Source organism: Saimiri boliviensis, chromosome 15 (genome assembly GCF_048565385.1).
Source record: "Saimiri boliviensis isolate mSaiBol1 chromosome 15, mSaiBol1.pri, whole genome shotgun sequence".
NCBI classification, from domain to species: Eukaryota; Metazoa; Chordata; class Mammalia; order Primates; family Cebidae; genus Saimiri; species Saimiri boliviensis.
Genome location: NC_133463.1, coordinates 35,532,570 through 35,554,441, shown reverse-complemented (window position 1 = coordinate 35,554,441; position 21,872 = coordinate 35,532,570). Strand labels below are relative to the sequence as shown.

Genomic DNA, 21,872 nt, shown 5'->3' with positions numbered 1-21,872 from the left:
GTTGCTCTTAATATCACAATGAACTCAAGTAATAATCATTACATCTTTTGAATCCTAATCTGTGCTTTATAATAGGAATCATAATAATGTGAATGATTCCAGAGTCAAATACAAAAAACAAACTCTTGAGTTTAAAATCTTGGTGCTAACATTAATAGCTATCAGTTTACAATTCATCAACAACTCAGACACTTATATTTCAAAAACAGGAAGCAGCAAAATGCTTGGAAAAAAATACAGGACTTAAAAATGTTATAATTTTTAGAGTTGGAGGCCATCATCCTAAGCTGACTAACCCGGGAACAGAAAACTAAATACTGCATCTTCTTACTTAGAAGTAGGTTCTAAACATCAAATACACATGGACACAAAGTAGGGAACACACACGGGCCTATTTGAGGGTAGAAAGTGGTAGGAGGGAGAGGATTTAAAAACTTACGATCAAGTACTATGCTTATTACCTGGGTGATGAAATCATCTGTACACCAACCCCCATGAAATGCAATTTACCTATATAACAAACCTGCACATGTACCCTTGAATCTAAAATAAAAGTTAAATTTAGAAAATAATATCCTTTTTGGTATAGAAATTTCAATATAGAAGCAAATTAGGAAGAGTTTCCTGATGCAAAGGAACATGTGTACATGTACGTATGCATGTATGGTCAATTCTGAGGCACTAAGCAATGTAACAAAAACAGAATGTATGAAAAAAAGAATTTGAGTTTTTTGTTCTATAGCTGAACCATGTTTCTCAACCATTTTTTCATTATTGTTTCTCTTTACCCGGACACTTTTTAGACTAATAACCTCCTTCTACACCCCCATGATATTTTAATATTAGAGTTATTCCATATATATATGGAATAACTCTATATTCCATCCATCCATATATATATATATATATATATATATATATATATATATAGAGAGAGAGAGAGAGAGAGAGAGAGAGAGAGAGAGAGAGAGTGTCAGAATTGGATTGAGCTTTGGAGGGTCATAAACCATTATAATATCTAAGATTTTTTCCTCCCCATAAACCACTTTTTACATCCTTGGGGATGATAGCACCCTTTCTTGCTCTCCTATTAAAATGCATTAGCTGAACCAGCATTGAACTTGAAAAAGTATTTCTTACTTTTTTACCTCATGGGCCAGATATGTGGGAGAGTTTTCAAACTTCTGAGAAAATCTTAGAATCAGCACAGATGTTGATATAGCTTATTTGAAACCCTTGAAATATTTTTAGCCCTGGGAAAATTGTTTCCACGTTGGGAAGCTGTATTTTCAGTCTTTTGAGCAAGTATAGGAGGAGTCTATCGCCTAGTGTTCTTATTCTCAAAAATGTGTCTTTAGAAAGTTACGGATTGGTAATCAGAATAAAGGTGATGTACATTTAATGATGCCTGGAAAAAATTTTAAAAATGTCTTCTCACTGTAGATTATTTGGAAAACATAGATAAACAAAAAATAAAAACCAAATTACCGATGGTCTGACCGAGGTGTGGACAACATATTGGCTTATTTCTTTACTATTTTTCCATTTAAATAACATGTATGTGAGTATAAGTGCATGTATAAATATGCACGTGGAGGTTTTTTTTTCAAAAATGGAATATTCAGACATGTTAATGTGTTACTATTGTTAGTATTATTCATACATATTAATGTATTATTTATACATGTTTTATAATATATCTTTTACATTTTTTATTATAGACATCTTCTCATGGTTTAGAGTATTTTCCTACATTGCTATTTCTACTGGCTATTTAGCCTTGATGTATGTATATAATTAAACAATTCCTTATTTTTTGACAAGCAGGATTTTTCAGACTTCTTACTACAATAAAAATGCCTCCATAAATTTCAGTGTGGCTACTCTATACATACCATTATTTATTCCCTTAGGAAGTATTTTTAGAAGTATAATTGCTATGTCAAAAATTATGCAAACTTCTACTGATTTGTCAAATTATGCTTCAGAAAGCTTCTGTAAGTCAACATTTCCAAGTTTTCTAATTGGTTATTATTTATCTCTTCTTTTTCTTTTTTTATGTACGCAATACTTTATGTATTTCTTTGAAGATATTAATTGTAGTAATTATATTATATTCCTGTTTTATCAGCTCTGTTTCCTCTGGTATAAACTCTTCCATCTATTATTACCTTGAATGGTTTTCTTCTATTATCTTGAATGATGTTGACACTCTTAATTCTCAGATCATTTCATTTTTAAATTTTCAGCTTATTTTTTAATTCTGGGCACATGAGAGTCCCTGAAAAACTGATGGCTGTATTTTCAGTTCACTTTATAGAGAGGAAAAATGTCTGACAGGAGATTGCTTTGGTCAGTGAGTGTGTGGAAGCAAGTATAATGTATTCTGATTCTTCTCTTGTGTTGCCAGCTACTCAGGGCTCCATTTAAACTCTCTATGTTTCAAACACATCTCCTAACCAGGCTATAGTTGTGTAGGATGTAGGGGAAGGGCGTGAGGGATAGGAGGAATAATATGGCTATGGGGCAGAGTAGGTGGTTGAGTCCACAGAGCTGCTTGATCCTGAGAGAGTACAGTAATTCTCATCTGTTGTTCCCTGATCCCATTATTCTCTGAACGACTCTATTACTTCTATGTTTGAATTCCCTTAATTATTTTTGGTGAAAGCTCTTCCTTGGCCTTCCATATTCATCCTGGGTCAATGCTCTCTCTCTTCCTCATTTGGTACTATCGATATGTGGTTTCCATTCCTATAAGAATTTATCATCCTCTATATATATGACTAGTTATATATTCATTTAGAAGTTATCCTCATATGATTTCTAAGTTTTGGCATGGGAGAGACACTAAGTGTGTCTAGTTTCGCCATCTTAAAACTGAAAATACTTGTATCAATTTACTAATACACTTGTGGTATATATAAACATCTTTACCTTTTTCTGGTAGAGATTAATGGAACCAAAGTAATTGTCTTAATCCATTTGGGCTTCTATGACAAAATACCTTAGATTGGGTGATTTATAAACAACAGAAACTGTTTTATGCTATGCCCTCATGTGGTAGAAGGGTAGACAAGTTTCCTTGGGACTCTTTTATAAGGGCACTAATCCCATTTTATGAGGGCTCCATCCTCACAAACTAACGGTCTCCCAAAGGCCCTACATATCATATTGGGGATTGTTTCAACATATGAATTTTCAGGGGACACAAATATTAAGACCATTGTGGTAGTGAAAAAAAGGAAAAAAAAAACTGATCCTAACAAGCCCTTTTCATTGAAATAAACCAAGAAATATGACTTGCCTACTTTAGAATGAACTACATGTTGGCATAGTACCTTATTTTTCTGCAATACCTTGAAGTTATTTAAACATCCCTCATTTGATCTTCACAATTCAATGAGATGGATATTATTATTTCTATTTATATGATGAGAAACAGGCTTAGATACGCTAAATGATATGTTCAGAGAGGCTGTGTGGAAGAAATGAATTGAATCCGTTCCACAGCCTGTAAGTTTAGTGCTTTGTCTAGTCTACCATTAAGTACAGATAACGTTAAATGAAAAGCTAAAAAACAGTGTTCTTCTGGTTAAAATAGTGACTTAAAGAAGGTAAGCATTCAAGAACCCCTTGAAACATATAGTCTAATACAGTAGAAATGCACTAAGTGAAATTAAAGGTTCTATGACTTTGAAAGGCTTTGTTTAAAATCACACTGGGTCTTGCATGGAAACCAAGCCGTAAGCTTCAACTGACATTCTTTCTGTAGTCCCCATCATAAATCTGACCGTTCAATTTTTAATTTCCTGTCAGATAAGATCTCACAGTTAGTTTTCAAACTATAAACAGCTTTCACAAAATCTTTGAATATCTTTTGTCTAATTCACTGCTATGACTTGTTGCCTGGTTCAAATATATTTTAAAATGGAATTCTGTAGTTTAAATCATAGACTATCGCAGGGCAGAGGTTGGGAGCTTTTATGTCTTTGGTATTCCCTAAGGAAAGTGCCTTTTGTAGAGTCTGTTTACTGCTCATTCCTGCTTTTCTTTGTAACCAGTGCTTCAAGGTTTACAAGTATGGTTGAAAGAGCATCTCTAGGTATGGACTTTCCTATCCAGTGGAGATGTACTGATTGTATAACTGGCTTTTAAAACCTGAAAAGATGGTTTTCAAGGAATAAAATGACTAAGGATTGGGGATCTTAGCCTGGGAGAAGAGAGACATAGAATTTGACATTTTGCAAAGGAGAATTCACTGAAAAGTACCCATGAAGGTTTTTTGGAGGAATTTAGAAACACTGGATTGACTTGTCTGTCTGCCGAAGGTGGAGCGGGAGAATTCTATGACATGTTGAAATTGCATTTGGTTCTTTGATCAGAACATAAATGGAATTTAGTTAAAGCTACACAGGGAGGAGTAGGGAAAAGCTCATGGGGACTCACACAAGAGATATGGTAAGGATGGGCAGAGCTCAGAGGTACTGGAGTTAGCATGTGATTCTCAGTTCATGGAGGGTCAGAAATCCTCAGTTGGATAAAAATTTAAATTATCACATCTGTTAAATGCAGCGTATCTTATGTTCTAGATGCTTCTTTTGCTTATATCTTGTTTCTACCCTTTTATAACTTCAACATGTACATAGCCTGCTATGCACTCTCTGGCCACTGACATAATACCTGTTCTATTTCAGCTTCCAGAATGAAATGTCAAATTAGTTCCATATTTCTTGGTTCATATTCCCAAAGTGTATATGATTAGGTCAGCCCTTTCACAGCTAGGTGATTGAATCAGAGTTTGTGGCCAGGCTATGTCGGCTTTCTTTGGCTCAGGAGTCAAGCTCTTGTTCAGTTATTTCAGTTCTCTAGCAGTAGAATTATATGGTGTAAAATCTGCAGGTGACAGGGTCTCTAGGTGGGTACTTAGAAAGGGGGGCATCAATGGAGCAGGAAAATTTGGTGGTCTCATTGTATGTTGAATGGTATTCTGGACTAATTTTTAACTATCTTGGAAAGGACTAAGTTCTGAATGAGACGTGACAACACAGGCGTTTATTATTATTATTATTATTATTATTGAACAGAGAAGTGATATAATTGGACATGCTTTAAAGGACTACTTTAGATGCTCCCTGGAGATGATAACTATTCACATTTTGCTCTATTTCCTTCTTGTACAGTGTAACAACATTTCTTTCATTGAATCTCTTTTCTCTCACATATGATTACTTAACATTTTCTAGGTAATCTGTATTACTGGATTTATTTCATGGCATCCTCTATTTCATTTGCAATTGCTGTCACATTTCCATTGCCTCTTTTCTTAATAGTTTTTTTGGCTTATGGTTTCAAGCACTGTCCGTCTCTATGATATATTTTAAGTAGACATATTAGGGCCTGCCAGAGAAACAGAACCAATAGGATCTCTCTCTCTCTTTCTTTCTCAATATATTTATTATAATAAATTGTCTTACATGATTATGGGAGTTGAGCAGTCTCACTTCACTAACTGCTTTTTACAAGCTGAAGGCCCAGGAAAGCCAGTCATATCCTTTCAGTTCAATCATGAACACTTTAGAAGCAAGAGAGCTGATGGCATAAGCCTCAGTCCCAGTACAGAAGGAAACTGATGTTCTAGTTCAGTAGGACAGAATGAATTCATCCTTGCTCCACCTTTTTGTTCTGGTCATGCCTTCAACAGATTGAATAATGGCCAATCACATTGGGGAGGGCAATCTTCTTCATTCAGTTCATCAGTTCCCTAATTTCATCTAGAAACACCCTTAAGACCCACCAAGAAATAATGATGAGCCAAATATCTAGGTACTCCATGGCCCAGTGAAGTTGACACATAAAATTAATCATCACAGTAAATAAGCTTAAATACATTTGAAATATTATTAGATTGTTCTATTTAATTAATTTATTTATGTTAATATTTAGTTAACTGGCCATTTTATTAAAAATAGGTAATGATAGTCTTTTTGGTGGGAGGAGTCAGATCTGAATTACTTTATTAATAATTACAATATCCTTTGGTCAAGGACGGATTAGCACATAAAGAATGTGCAGTTTAGAACCATAGATGGTAATTTTGTATGAATCATCTCAAAATTATGGTGCATATGTTTATATATAATATTTGAACATCAAGTCATTCAGGAATAGTATTAATTCTAAAAAAGAGTAAATGTTAGCAGATTTTTAAGAGACATTTTTGTGTTCTCTGCTAATTTATTTGTGAAAGTATTCTAGGAAGGATTTGACAATCAATTATTGTACTCAGTACTTTTCATCTCACCTGATTCTTAGATATAATCTCAGGCAAATATTCAATAGACTGTTCATTCTATTTTACTTTATTTTTATCAAATATAACAAGAATCAGTGATATATGTTGAAATATGTTTAAGAAGAAGTATGGTTCAATATAATTATTTAAAGGTTGTTTATTTTGTTACATTCACTTTAATATAATAAGCAAAAATGACTCTTTTGATGCTAATAGTATTAGGCTCCCATAGAGGTATGCATGACCCCTGTGCTGAAATGCTGTTGCACGTGGTACTCACTAAATGATAACCAATCCATTTGGAATGCAGAAAATTTTCTTTTTAAAAGCAGAAAGGAACAAAGGAAATGAAAATAAATAGTATCAGCTATTCTGGAGAAACAAACGTCTGTAGGTTCTAGCAATAGAATTGTAGGGTTAAAAACCTGTACTTCTTTCTCTTTTCATCTCAATCTCTTTCCAAACCTCCTAGGTTTTATTCTCTAACAGTAAATGTTTTCTACTTTTCAAGTCCAATCCTTGTACTATATGTTTATCAGATTTCTGTGATGGATAAAATGTGATGATATATGATAGAAGATAGAGTAATAGGTTGGAGAGGATCCAGGCCTGGAGGCCTATTTCGTTTCTGTTTGCAACAGCTGAAAACTTGTGTGCTACAGTTGATATGGCCCCTCTTCTTTCTGGGCCACTTAAGGCAACAACTTTGATAACTTGTTATGAGTTATCTTTTATTCTATGTAATTAACTTAGATGACTTTCTTCCTAATAGATAAAAGAGCTTCAGGGGCAATCCAACAAAAAGGAAAATGTTGCTAAATGTTCAGACAATACAATTAATACATAAAGTTGAGGCAAATATTTTGTTAAGCAGGGAACTATCATTTTGCTTTTATCTTCCTGTTTCCCTTTTTCATGTACTAGACAACATTAGGTTGGTGCTCACAAGTTTTATAGACTCATGGCAAAGATAACAAAAGTCCCTGAAAAATGCTTGCAAAATGTTATCCTCTGATGTAAATCTTTACATTTCAAGGAACATTCAGACATTTTAGGGTATACATGATTCAAGACATGAGAGGTTTGTCAGCTGAGTCCTTTCACATTATTTGAAGGGACCTTAGGAACTGGCTTCTAGCAACAGATCTTTCCTTAATTGGTGCCCCTAGAAAGCAGGACTACCTGAGAGGTGACCCTCGGACAAGATTGGCAGGGGGCCATGGTAGTTTCATTCCTGGATGTCTATGCGTACACTACCCTGAATGCTTTTGCTTCTCCTCTGCGATTTCTCCTTGACTTTTAAGATTCAGATGAAACATTTTCTCCATGTAAAGTTGGTAGAGTTTTTGTAATTCACCTAGGTCTTATATTCTAGGTGTAATATAGCTTTCTGTAAACAAAAGCTAATAATACCTTCATTGAGGATTAAATGAGACCTGGGATTGGAACCCAGTTCTAGCTAACTCCAAAGTCATTGCACTTAAACACGGTATTAGGCAGTTCTTGCATTGCTATAAATAAATACCGAAACTGGGTAATTTATAAAGAAAAGAGGTATTATTGGCTTGCAGTTCAGCAGGCTGTACAGGAAGCATAGTGGCTTCTGTTTCCCTCAGAAAGCTTTCAATTGTGGTGGAAGGCAAAGGAAACTGGGTAATTTATAAAGAAAATAGGTATTATTGTCTTGCAGTTTAGCAGGCTATATAGGAAGCATAGTGGCTTCTGTTTCTGGGGAGGCCTCGGAAAGCTTTCAATTGTGGTGGAAGGCAAAGGGGGAGTGGGTTGTCTCATGTGGTGGGAGCAGAAACAAGAGAGAGAGAGAGCAAGAGGGAAGGTACAACATACTTTTAAACAACCAGATGTCATGAGAACTCACTATCATGAGAACAATACCAAGGGATATGGTACTAAACCATTTATGAGAAACATCTCCATAATCCAATCACCTCTCACCAAGTCCCACCTCCAACACTGGAGATTACAATTCTACATGAGATTTGGTCAGAGACACAGATCCATAACATGTCAAACACAATGCTCAAGAAGTTTTAAGCTACTACCTACTTTCTTTTTTCTTATTGTACTATTTGTACAGCAAACATTCTTTCTAAACATAGCGTTGTTATCTGCATTGGTCTTTTGACCCTAGGCATTCACTACATTTCATTGATAAATATTTTTTTGTTATGGATAATTGAACATTTATTGAAAAATAGTTGTTGAACCACATTTATGTATTAAACTTATGATATATCTGGAGATATAAAGAAGAATAAGAAATCATTCTTATGAAGAGACTCAAAGAAAATGTGAGATGCCTTGTAAAAAATAACGTTGAATTGTACATTGGAATATTACAATACAATGTGATATGTGTAGGCCTACAGCTTGAAACTAGGCTTTTTTGTTTCCAAAAGAATGGTAAGCTTTTGAAAGCAAGGACCAATGTTCTACTTCATTCTACTTTTCATTATTTTTAGTCTGGAGTCCTATTCTTAGTAGATGTTGGGATTTATCAATATATTTATTGATTTGCTGTAGTAAAATATAGAACTATCTTTATTATATATTAGTTACTTGTTGCTGTGTAGCACATTACCCCAAAACTTAGCTGCTTAAAGCATCAGATATTTGTTATTTGACACAGGTTCTGAGGATTAGCAATCTGAGAGTGTCTGAACTGGATGGGTTCTGGCTCAGGGTCTCTCATGAGTTATAATCAAGTTGTCAGCTGGAATTGTAGTCATCTGAAGGCTTGACTGGAGCTGGAGGATCTGCTTCCAAGATGGCTTACTCACATGGCTTTTGGCAGAAAGTCCCAGTTTCTTACCACGTGGGCTTTTCCAGAGAGCTACCTGAATATTTTTACATTATGGCAGCTGGCTTTCCCCCAGAGTAAGCAGCAACTCATAAACAAGAGAGAATAAGCAGGAATTGCAATGCCTTTTATGATCTAATCCCTGAAGGTGTACACATCACTTCTGCTTTATTCTATTCATTAAAAGTAAGTCCCTAAGTCCAGTACACACTCTACCTCTTAAAGGAGCAGTAATGTAATTTGTGGATATATCTTACAGTTACCACAGTACACTAATAGCACAAAATGTGTTCTATCATTATCCTCTTTTTGAACTTTGTAGGCTGAGGGCAGAACTTCAGAAAATATGTAGCAAGGTGAAGGCAGGGAAAAAGAGGGACTGGGGGAATTCACAAGGGTTTGGAGGGAATGCAGGTCTGGCATAGGGCAAAGAATCTACACAGCCTGGAGATGTGACATTCTGATGTCTTAGGTATTAATAGAAAGGGAGCTAAAGAGAATGACAGTGGGAGATGGTAGTTGGGAAAGAATGAAGAAGAGCGAAATAACTAAGAGGAAACAAGGATAATTGTATAGACAGTGAAAGAGCAGGAGAAGAAAATAAAATAAAATACATCTAGTAAAAATCTCTGGAATCATTCAAAAGCTGTTGCCCAGTTATGAGGCAAATAAGCCCATTTTCTGAACTCTTTATTGTATAATATCTGAGTATGACTATTTGAGACATTTCTGTGGTGATTCTGGTGCCAATACTGCAAAGAATGGATTAAGATTCAAGAGTAGAATAATTTATGATTATTTTAAAGAAAATATCTGGAGAAAAAAAGGATAAGAATTGCTACAAGGGTTTTTTTTTGTATAAATGATTCAGAAATAAAGTAGTTATCAGAGACAATAATTATATAACTGAAGAGTCAAATTTGCCCATATTTAGGCTATGAAAATTGACATATAAATGTGTGATGAAATCAAGGCAAGGCAGAATTAAAATTCCAGCCTTCCTCATTCCGCTCCTAATTACTTAGTGGGGAGAGAGAAAGTATTGTGGCCATTTTATAATTTTGTGGCATATTTAGATATCAGAGACACAATATGTGGATCCAACATAACATACCTGCAAATTAAGTGGTCAGACAGATTTATTGCTTTAGTTGTGTAAAATAAAGTACCTCAAGATGTTTTAAGCTACTACACAAAGTGTGTCAATTACGTAAAGACAATTTATATGACCAGGATGTCATTTAGAAGGAAAATAGATAAAACTCATACAAATAAACTGTTAAGACTTAGTTAAGTATGAAGAGAGACACTGTAGGGTTTAGATAATGCAAAGAGGTAATAGGAAGAGGAGTACCTTAGAAATATCAATAGGAGAAAGAAGCCCCTGATGAATGGTACTAGGCATATGATTTAACTTGGCAGCAATGGTCCTTATCAGAAAGGAGTGTTCAAAATAAGGAAAGTTCAGGCAATGTAACTAGATCATTAAAAAGCAGAGTACAGACTTTAAAGATAGTCAGTGTAGACCCAAAATGGAGATTTTTGTCTTATTCTTAAGCATTAACTTACCTAAGCAGGAAGAATGATGATCACCTGTAACACAAAAGATGAAAAAGTAGCCGGGCGCGGTGGCTCAAGCCTGTAATCCCAGCACTTTGGGAGGCTGAGGCGGGTGGATCATGAGGTCGAGAGATCGAGACCATCCTGGTCAACATGGTGAAACCCTGTCTCTACTAAAAATACAAAAAATTAGCTAGGCATGGTGGCGCGTGCCTGTAATCCCAGCTACTCAGGAGGCTGAGGCAGGAGAATTGCCTGAACCCAGGAGGCGGAGGTTGCGTTGAGCCGAGATTGCGCCATTGCACTCCAGCCTGGGTAACAAGAGCAAAACTCCGTCTCAAAAAAAAAAAAAAAAAAAAAGATGAAAAAATAAAAGACTACCAGCTTTGATATCAACAGGCACATTTTTCTGTACATTATGAGGCCCATTTTTGGTCTATTTCCTAACACGTAAATGAAGAAAGGGTTTTCTAGTATTTCTTTTGGTTACAAAAATGATTTTCTGAATTAGAAAATTTAGAAAAATATAAAAGTGCATAAAAAATAAATTACAACTATACAACCCTTTGACAACTGTAAATATTTTAGCACATTTCTATGCTTTGTTTTAATATTTATGATTTAAAAGATCTTTTTAAAAACAGTTTTACATACTGCTTACTTTACTCAATATATCAAGACAATTTTGTCATGAAAAATCTCTTGTAAACATCATTGAATTTATTACCTTTTAAATTGTGAATATATTTTATGGGCCACAGGATATTTAATCCTGATATGTACTAAAACATTATAATAAAAATAGAAAATAAATGATACATGTTTAAATTATTAATGGTTGAACCTGTGGACTACCTACTGTGATAATAATAGCTAATATTAATTATTTACTCTCTCATAGGAACTGTTCTAAGTACTTTATATGAATTATATCATTTAATAATCATATTAATCATTATGAGGAACCTGTAATTATTATTCCCATTTTACTTAAAGAGACCCAGTAACATGGCTCAAGTTCTCACAGCTAGTAAGTATGGAGCTGACATTCATACAAGGCAAATTGACTCCCAAGTCCATCTTTCTACATCTATACATTTTGCATTTTATGTTAAGCTTTGCATTAGGAACTGGAGATAGAATGATAAGGAACCATAGAGGGTTGCCTCTTTCTGAGTTGTAGTGTGTAGAGAAACAATTATTACCAAATTATTAACATTATAAATGTATAATTACAAACTGAAATCAGCACACTAAAAGAAGGAACACAGATCCATGAGAGACAGCAGGAGCCTTACTAAAACAAGTAAGCTGGGGAAGGCTTCCTGGAGGAGGTGACACAAGTTGAGAGCTGAAGAATGAACAACAATCAGTAGGTAAAGGGGAAAGACACATTCCAGACAGAGGGAATCGCATGTGGAAAGGCCCTGCAGTGGTAGGGAACATAAATGTTCAGAAAACTGGAAGAAATTCAGTGTGACTGGGGCCCAGAGATTGTGTGGGAGCAGGCTATGGCCAGGGAATGTAGGGCATGCTAAGGATTTTGAACTATAAGGACCATGGAAATCTCGAAGAGTTTTATGTAGATGGTGACATAATCAGGTTTGTTTTGAAAAGATCTTTTCATCTGAAGAATGGCAGACATACTGGTGGGAGGCCAGAGGGAATGTGGGATGGATTTCTGGTAGACTTTTGGTGAAGTCAAATAAGAAATGAAGATAACCTGGTCTAAGGCAGTGCAGGAAGAGTGGAAAGACTGAACAGATTTAAGAGATATTTAACAGGTAAATCTGAAAATGGTGATGGAGTCAGTATGTTTTCTATGGGCTGAGATAGACAATACTCGAAGAAGACCAAATTTTAGCAAGGCAGATCATGAGTTCAATGTTGGACACAGTGAGTGAGTTTGATATGTGAAGATTTTGAGTATGTAGTTGCCTATTGAGTGTGGAACCAGAGTCTTTGCCATGGAGATTTAATCAATTTCATGAATATGGCTAAAATTGACCAGAGAAAAGAAGATAAAAGTGAAAAGAGAATGTAGTGAGCTCTGGGGAGCACTATTTCATGACTGGACGAAGAATTATGAGCTAGCAAGGAAAATTTAGTTAGGAGAGCCTGTTAAGATTGGAATTGTTGGCAACCACTGAGGGCATACTGGAAGCTGCTGCTGCTGAATTTATGGTGATTCTTGTCTGCCCTGAGGTGTGACTCTGCGAACAGTACCACACCGGCAAGGAAATCTAGTGGCAAGAATGACCCAAAAGGTTTTGTAAGATATATGAAATGAAAAGGTTGAGTGTCAGAGGATTCAGGCATATGATAACATAATTTACCATACATTTTTTTTAACATAGAAAAGGGTTTTTTAAAAAAAATTAGGCATGGCACAGTGGTTCACACCTATAACCTCATCACTTTGGGAGGCCAAATCGGGTGAATCACTTGAGCTCAGGAGTTCGAGACCAGTCTGGGCAACATGGCGAAACCCCTTCTCTGTCAAAAATACAAAAAATTAGCTAGGCGTGGTGGCATGTGCCTGTAGTTCCAACTACTTGGGAGGCCGAGGTGGGAGGATAGCTTGAGCCCAGGAGGTGGAGGCTGCAGTGAGCTGAGACTGTGCCATTGCACTCCAGCCTGAATGACAGAGTAAGACCCCACCCGCCCATGCCCCCCAAAATTTAAGTAATTCTGAGAAATACCTTTTATTCATAAATATTTGCCTTTTTTAAAAATACTTTTTTTGGAGTAATTCCTATAAGAATTATTCAAGGAGTAAGAATAACTTTCAGCCTTTCAAATGGCATTGCCAATTTGTTTCTAGATTGTCCTAATCTTGTTTGCATGGGGGAAGTGGGTGTTCTAATTTTTATTCTTAGTGTTTTGACAGGCTAAAAGAATGTATCCTTCAAATTCTTGTTTCTTTCTTACTCTCTTTCAGCTGCTGTGCCATGAGTAATTTTCTTTGGTTAAGTTGCATATCTCATGAACATATGAGAAGGTTTTTATGTTGCTTTGGAACAACAAAGAAAACTTTCTGGTTATTGAATCTTTGGGTCATAAGCACTTCCTCTCTGAAACCACTAAAGATCTTATTCCATTTTGTTGTGATGTTTTATGATACGGCAAAACTGAGACCAAATTGTTCCTAGAAGAGGGAAATGCAAAGGCCCCAAGGTGGAGAATGCTTGGGAAGAAAGCCAGTGTTACTACAGTGGAGAGAGAGAGATGGAGAAAGAGTGAGAGAGCAAGTGCTAGGAGATGAGACCAAAGAGAGAGTGCAGAATCCAAATCACAACCAGTCCTGTAAGCCAGGGTGGGAGTGTGCATTTCATTCTGAGTGAGATGAGAAACCACTGAGCGGTTGTGAGTCGGGGAGTGAAGGGGTGTGATTTACTCTGTAAAGCAATTGCATGGTTAGGGTTGGCACACCCAGGCAGAGTGGAGGCAGAGACCTCTTCGGGCTACTGGTTCTCAGGTAGTTCAAAGGAAGAAGTGGGGTCTAAAACAGGCATGGGGTGGGGACTGTGTGGTGACACAAGTAAGCCCTTCCAGATCAGTTATTTCTATGCTGATATTTAAACGGAAAAGCCTGAAGAGGACTCTCCTTTCGCTCTCCCTTCAGCTTTAAGGCCCAGTGTACAAAAGGCAGGGAAGGGTCTGCACCTGGGTTTGGGGGGCCTTCAACTTCTTCTTCCTGACTTCTTCTCTCTCTCTCTCTCTCTCTCTCTCTCTCTCTCTCTCTCTCTCTCTTTCTCTGCATGTGTGTGTGTGTGTGTGTGAGTGTGTGTGTGTGTGTGTGTGTGTGTGTGTGTGTGTGTGTTTACAGCCTGGGAGTTTACTTATCTACTCCCCCCAGGGTTGGCTCTTAGCCTCCTCTCATCAACTCCCTCTAAGGATCTTTTCTTGGGACAAATATTCAGCAGGTACTGAAGGATTATGACTCTATGTCACTTTCTGACTATTTTCCTTCCTCTTAAAGCAGGGTGTATGAGAGAGGGATTCCCAGTACAGATTTTTTTGGCTTTCTTAATGTTCAAATGATATTATCAGCCTAATTGCACCACAATTCTGATTAGATATCAAGTTTATCATACAGTTTCTTGAATTTCCCATTGGTCACAAATAGTACTCATGTCTTTTTTAAGAGTTATTAATTAAGTCTAATTTTTGGATGCCTCAGCCCCTTATTCCTACTCCTCAAAACATGACCTTAAGCCTATTTAGAAATCCCAGTTCTCACTAAAGAATAACCCTCTGAGTTTTGAGATGCTCAGAGTTCCTTGAAAAATGTACAGTAATTTGTCATACTCTACTTATTGGTTCTATTTTTGAATCCATGTGAAATCTCAGCTTCCTCCCTCACCCCTAGTTTACTTTACAAATGCTCCTGCTAAACTAACCCGCTTCTGATTTCCCTCATTCCTTCAGACTACTTTAGTGTAGTCTGAAGCAACAGAAGGACTTACTAAATTTGTATATTCTTTCTGAGGCCGGGGGCTTTGTGGGAACACTTATAACAATTTATCAAATATGGAGAAGAAGGCCATTGCAAATCTTGAGTGCACAGGGAGAACCGAATGTGTCTGGGTTTTCTGAGAAGATATTTGTTTATTCATAAATTATTTGTTGAACATCAGCTGTGTACTAGGCATTGAAATTTAAGCTTGTGTTAGTCACTTAAGTCATAGTTTTTAAAGAGACCAAAGCCTAATAGTCGAAGATAGACTTTTCAACCATGATTGTCTCAGAGTATTTATAGGTCATATAATTAATTTATATACCAGGCCCAATGAAGAGACAAGGAAACATTTGATAGAGGTTGGGGAAGCTTAGAGGGGTGACATTTTAGTTTCTAAGAGATGATCCGGGTGTAGCATGAGTTAAAAGGGTATGGCATGAGTCATAATGGTGAGATTAGGCACAGGCATTCCATGAGATCTCTAAGTACCTCTGAAAGCTAAAAGGGCAAAGATGGGGCTTACTAGGATATATGGTTGGAGAGTCAGCCAAAGAGAGCCAAGAATGACATATGAGGGGCTTTGAATTTATCCTGTGAATAAAAGAGAGCATTGGAAAGTTGTTTTTTTTTTAATTTTTGTTTGTTGGTTTAACTCTAAGTTCTGGGGTACGTGTGCAGATTATGCCTTGACAGGTTTTAAGCAAGGTTGTTATATGACCAGATTTTCCTTTCAGAAAACCATTTCTTCAGCAAAAAGTTTGTGCTGAGACTAAGTCAAGTACCATTGCAATCACTCACATAAGCAAAGGCCTTATTCCAATGAAGGAGGGGTGGGTTGTGGGTGGGGCCAGGAGTAGAAGATACTGTCGGGGTGGTGAGGAAGTGGATGGGATGGAGGGTGGAAAGAGAGGTTTCCAAAAGTTTTAAGAAGGTAGACTTGACAGGACATGAGAGATTTTGAAGTGAGTGATTAGAGAAAAGGAAAAAGCGGGCAGGGCACGGTGGCTTACACCTGTAATCCCAGCACTTTGAGAGGCAGAGGCAGGCGGATCACAGGGTCTGGTGTTTGAGACCAGCCTGACCAACATGGTGAAACCCCGTCTCTACTAAAAATACTAAAATTAGCTGGGCAAGTTGGTGCGCCTGTAATCCTAGCTGCTCCAGAGGCTAAGGCAGGAGAGTCGCTTGAAGCTGGGAGGTGGAGGTTGCAGTGAGCCGAGATCACCCCTCTGTACTCCAGTTTGGGAAACTGAATGAGACTCCATCTCAAAAAATAAGAAAAAGAAAAAGAAAAGAAAAGAAAAGGAACGAAAAAGCGTAATTTGGGAGAAACATTAGTTTAGACTTAGAATTTAGAACTTTAGGTACCCATGGAACTTCCAGCTGGAGAGGTCCAGTGGACAGTAAATATTTGAGACCATCACTCAAGAAGGCAGTTAACAAAGACATCTTAGCCTCAGAGTTCCTTGAATCCTTCATTTTAATGAGCTTCCTCAGTCTTCACTTCAGAAAACCATATCTACAGTCAAGTCTAGATCTTGAAGTCACCTTCACCTGCTCTAAATTTGAAGAATTAAGATCTGGTATGGCAATGTGACCACTGGTTTCTTGTATGTTCAAGCTCTCATATTGCTTTATGTCCATATCTTTTCACTTAATGACCCGATGACATGAAGTCACTCAATGAGTCGTTAAGTCAAAGTCATTGAGACTTTATGTCCTGCCACATCTTCTTTTCTCCAAGTCTATCAGAGCTAGTATTGTTATTCCTTTCTGTAACCAGTCTAGACCCTAAAGGAACAGTCCTTCCCTTTAATATATAGTACACACAACATGCTCATTCTTTTACTTTCTGACATACTCGTGCTGCAGACTCTTTATGTTGCATCTGGGAAGCTGAATGCTGAAAGGAAGCACATAATGGTGCAGACAGGGGCCACCACTAATGTATAGATTACAGTGCGTTTCTCAACACTTCTGTACAATATATTCATGCGGTTCTTTTCAGATTCCTTTACTGAAAACTGTGGGACATTTCAAACCTTCACTGCTTTCTTCCTGTCTCCATTCACACTGATACCCTGCCTCCAAACTCAACTGACATATGGTCTTATTCTTTGCTTCAAACAGTTGAAGGTACCGAGTCTGACTCTTTTAACCATCCAGTGTCTTCAGCTTATCCAGGAGTTCACTTAAATGCCTTTTCCTCTGATCACAAAGGAGAAGATAAGTGAAAGATATTAATGTTCTAAGATCATTCTGTGTTCTTCACCTGCTCATTTCTGCTTTACTTATTCCTTCTTTCTCCTCTACATTAATCTCTCTGTATTGATGTTTTCTGAGAGTACTATGAGTTTAGCATAAATTATGTAATGATATCCTTTAGGACAAAAAGAAAAGAATGGTGGTTATTTAGAATGAAGTGCAAGGAATACCTCTTCTCATTTCAGCATACCAAGTACTGACTTAGAACTGGTGTTGGATTCAACTCCCTAGGTTGTGCCCTTGAGATAGTTAATATAGGAAACTGAATTAAGAAAATTAGATTGTCTGTTTTGAGACGAGGACTCAAGGTGATACCAACATCGACTTGAGCTTTGTATTTTATTTAAACATCTGCCTATGTTGTATATGCTTTCCTGTACTTTTGAAACCTAATGACATGATATCCCAGATGTTTAAAATAAATTATTTTTAATTTGTTACATGCTTGCTACATTTCAAATTCTGGACTCAAATTATGGAAATATCTCTAATTTCCCTATAAATGTTGTGAGATGTAGTGGTTTGGAGCCACCTCACCCAAGCTAATAAGAGCTAATTTTGCACGTCTCTTCACAAATTCTGTTCAATGACTTGAATCAGCCATAGCAGGAGTATTTACACTGTGGGGTCAACACTAACTGCCAATTTTCATTTCAGGGACCTTGTTTACCAGCTTGCTACTTAAGATAGGACATATGTATCCATTTTACAGCTGAAACAGGCTCAGATAAATAACTCCCTAAATTAAGTTAACTGTGGAAGCTACATGGGTTTTGGGGAGGCAAGGCAAATATTAATAATGTCTTATTCTTTTCTCCTATTCTCTTCTTAATCTCTTCTTTTTCTACTGAAGTTGTAGAGTCCAAATGGATTTAGATTTTCTCCATAGAAGTTTAAATATCCTTGTGATCTGTGTGTATGTGTGTGTGTGTGTGTGTGTGTGTGTGTGTGTGTGTATGTGTATTTATTTATTATTATTATTATTTTGAGACAGAGCCTCACTCTGTTGCCCAGGCTGGAGTGCAGTGGCATGATCTCAGCTTACTCCAATCTCTGCCTCTGGGTTCAAGTGATTCTTCTGCCTCAGCATCCCCAGTAGCTGAGATAATGGGCATACACCACCACGCCTGGCTAATTTTTGTATTTTTAGTAGTATTTTCACTGTCTCTAATAGGTTATAATGCTAACATTTTGATGTTCTTATATTTTACTTTCTTCATGAAACATAAACAGATCATAAGACAGTCTTTGAGATCTAGAGGTTAGTGTATATTAGGATATTTTTTGTTATGCTTTGTTCTTTAACAAATATATTTGCAAAATATTCCTAGCACTCAATTTATTAATTCCTATTATATTACTAACCAGTTCTATAACTCTGAACAAGTTTTCTGAGTTGTTTAGGATGGGGATGTGACCAGTGACCCCTAAGGTCATGGTCATTCAGGCCAGCTTTAAAATTCTTATGTTTCTGGTAAGTAGAGTATGCCTCAGTGTGCCCCTAGGTAACTTTATTTAGGACTTAAATTCACACTAATATTGACTGTGGATTTTAAGTCCTAAATAAAGTAATTTCCATTTAATTTTATTAAAGATGTAGCTTCAGAGGTAAGTTTCATTATTTTGTTATGCAATAAGGATTTTATTTTGTTTGAAAAGTTTCAGGATCTGAAGCTGAGGGAATTCTACTGTGAGGGAAACCCACTGTTCCTGCAGTGGCCAGAGATTGCTAAGCAACAGGAGAATGTCTGGAGTCTACAGGTGAAGGCTTACCTCATTCACTTAAGTATTTAAACTAAAGCCACAATTTAAGTTTTAAAGAGTTTCTTTCTTTTCTTTTTTTTTTTTTTACTTCATTAGTCTCATATCTGTAGAAATATTTATTAGCTAAAAATGAGCTGTATGTTCATAATATTGGCAAATAATTCTACTTGAGTTCACATTTTTTAAATTATATTTTAAGTTCTGGGGTACATGTGCAGAACGTGCAGGTTTGTTATGTAGGTATACACATGCCATGGTGGTTTACTGCATCCATCCTACCGTCATCTACATTAGGTATTTCTTCTTATGTTATCTTGCCAAGCCAGCAAATAATTAATGTAACCCAACTCCATTGGCAGTATGGATCCTATACATAATCTTTTTGACTTGTTTATAGAATCCAATGTAATCCTCTACTCCCTTTTTACTTGTCTCTATCCCTAGTGGATGAATGAATATGATCCAGAAACTATGTTCACTTCAGCAAAACAAGTTAATGGCATTAAAAGAAGGAAAAGGAAAGCATGTTAGAGGACTCTTTGGTAATAGACAAGTCAGAGATCACAGATCCCCCCACATTTAACTATGATTCTCCATCATGAATTTAGATTTCCAAGGTCTATTTGGGTCTGTAGCTAATGTGCAGGGTTGTCATAAGACTTTTGGGATTTGTATGGATCTCAACTATCAGTCTTGTCCAGTGGCTTACTTTTTTTTTTAAATTAAATTACTGCATGAGTTACCTGTTTAATTATAGAAAACTAGAAAACACAGATAAACAATGAAGAAAATAAAAATTTCTTTATACTGGCTTTTAAAAAGTTTCTTACTACAAAAGTAATACAAGCTCCTTTAGAGAAATTAGGGGGAAAAGTTGATAGAATTAATAAAAATACTAAGAAATCTAATTAATACTTATCTCTCTGACATTTATTCTTTTAGAATTTTTATGCATTCAGAATATTTTTGTAATTAAAGATGAGTTCAAACTCTATATACTATATAGACTTGTTCTCAGTTATTGTGAATAGCTTTCCAATCAGTGAAACAAAACAAACAAAACAAAACCAGGCCATGACATCTTTTTTGATGAATACATAGTATTCTGTATATGATGATATCATGATATTTTTAACTGCTTCCCCACTGTTGGATGTTTAAATTATTAATAGTTTTCTGGGCTTTTAGCCTTTATAAACAAAGATACAAGGCTGGGCACAGCCTGAAACCCCAGCACTTTGGGATATTATAGCAGAAGAATTGCCTGGGCCCAGGAGTTGAGAATTACCTGGCTAACAGAGTGAGACCCCATCTCTACAAAATTTAAAATCCCTTGCCAGGCTCAGCTACTCAGGAGGCTGAGCTAAGAGGATCCCTTGAGCCCAGTAGGTTGAGTCTGCAATGACTTGGGATCATGCTACTGCACTCCAGCCTGGGTGACAGAGCAAGATCCTGTCTCAACCCCCACCCCCCCAAAAGTCAAAAAGCAAGAACAACAAAAAGCAAAGTGACAGTGACCATTCTCATAGTAAATTTCTAGCACTTGTGCATATTATCCCTAAAAATGAAACTGCTGGGCCAAAGAATTGGCGTCTTGTAAAGTCTAATTTCTTTTTTCAAATTTTCTTTCACAGAATATTTTCACAAACATCATTATTTCCTACTCTTCTATAACAGAAAAACATCTCATTTGAAATTTAATTGTAAATAATTTGAATAACTGTTGTGTTTAATTTTTATTCCTTTATAACTTATTTTTTTCTCCTGTCATCAAGTATTTCAGTATAATAGTAGTAGCTAGCACTTATTTTATGCTTATGATGGATAAAGTACTATTCTAAGCACTTAATAGGAATAAACTAATTAAGTCCTCTACTAACTCTATAAAGATAGATATCATTATTGGCCACTTTTAATAAATAAAGAAGTGGAGACCCAGAGAGGTCAAATAACTTATCTGAGGTCACAGAGCTACCAAGTGTTGGGACAATGATGCTATCTTAAGCAGTTGGGTTCCAGACTCCTGGCTGCAATATTGGTTCAGAAAGGGGATGTAGGGAGCTGAGGGAAATGGAGGCAGGATTGTCCTGGGCTGGAGAAGATTCTGGTTTGTGGAGGAGGCTGGATGAGCAGTTAATCCAATCTGATAGCTGTCTTACAGAGAGCCTTCAAGGGTAAGAACCCTGCCCTGTGACTGTTAATGAGAGAGAAATTGTTCTGATTTTCAAAACTGTAGGCTCCAGGTGCACAAAAGTTAATTTTTACAATATATTTAGTGGAAATAGCTATTTTTTGCCTGTAATATGTAAATGATTTGGGTAGTTTTAAGAGTATTTATTAGAATTTTTCTCAGAAAAGTGCCTTAAATTGATTTGTATTTAAAGTAAGAGTTATTTATACTAGGCATTTAGTCAATGTTGCTGATTAAGCTACTTGCTATGTCAGAGAATTCTAGTAACTATGATATGAGTTATGCCTTGGTAATGATTTTTAAAACATTACCTCATCTCAGAGATTTATGAGGTAAAATTTAATGCTAATAATTATATTATAGCAAATATTAGCCAGAATATACTGCATTAGTAGATGCCAGGCTAAATGATTTACCATTGTTATATAATTTAATTCTCCAAACTCTTTGTGATAGTATTGGAAAAATCTCTATTTTACAGATGAGGTATTCAAGATAAGGGAAGTTAAGGATTCACCCA

The 21,872-nt window shown here is 36.3% G+C and overlaps 1 protein-coding gene across 5 annotated transcripts in view; it reads left to right on the top strand.

Annotated features, from left to right (window-relative positions):
* The window catches only part of LRRC69 (leucine rich repeat containing 69), a 129,712-nt gene that overhangs the window by 55,891 nt on the left and 51,949 nt on the right, over positions 1-21,872 (top strand). The window contains exon 8 of one of the 5 annotated variants that reach the window (XM_003940519.2): positions 19,057-19,158. The exons of the other annotated variants lie outside the window; for them this stretch is intronic. Within the exon in view, the coding sequence (XP_003940568.2) occupies positions 19,057-19,158 (102 nt within the window). The remainder of the gene's footprint in view (positions 1-19,056; positions 19,159-21,872) is intronic. 5 annotated transcript variants of the gene reach the window in all.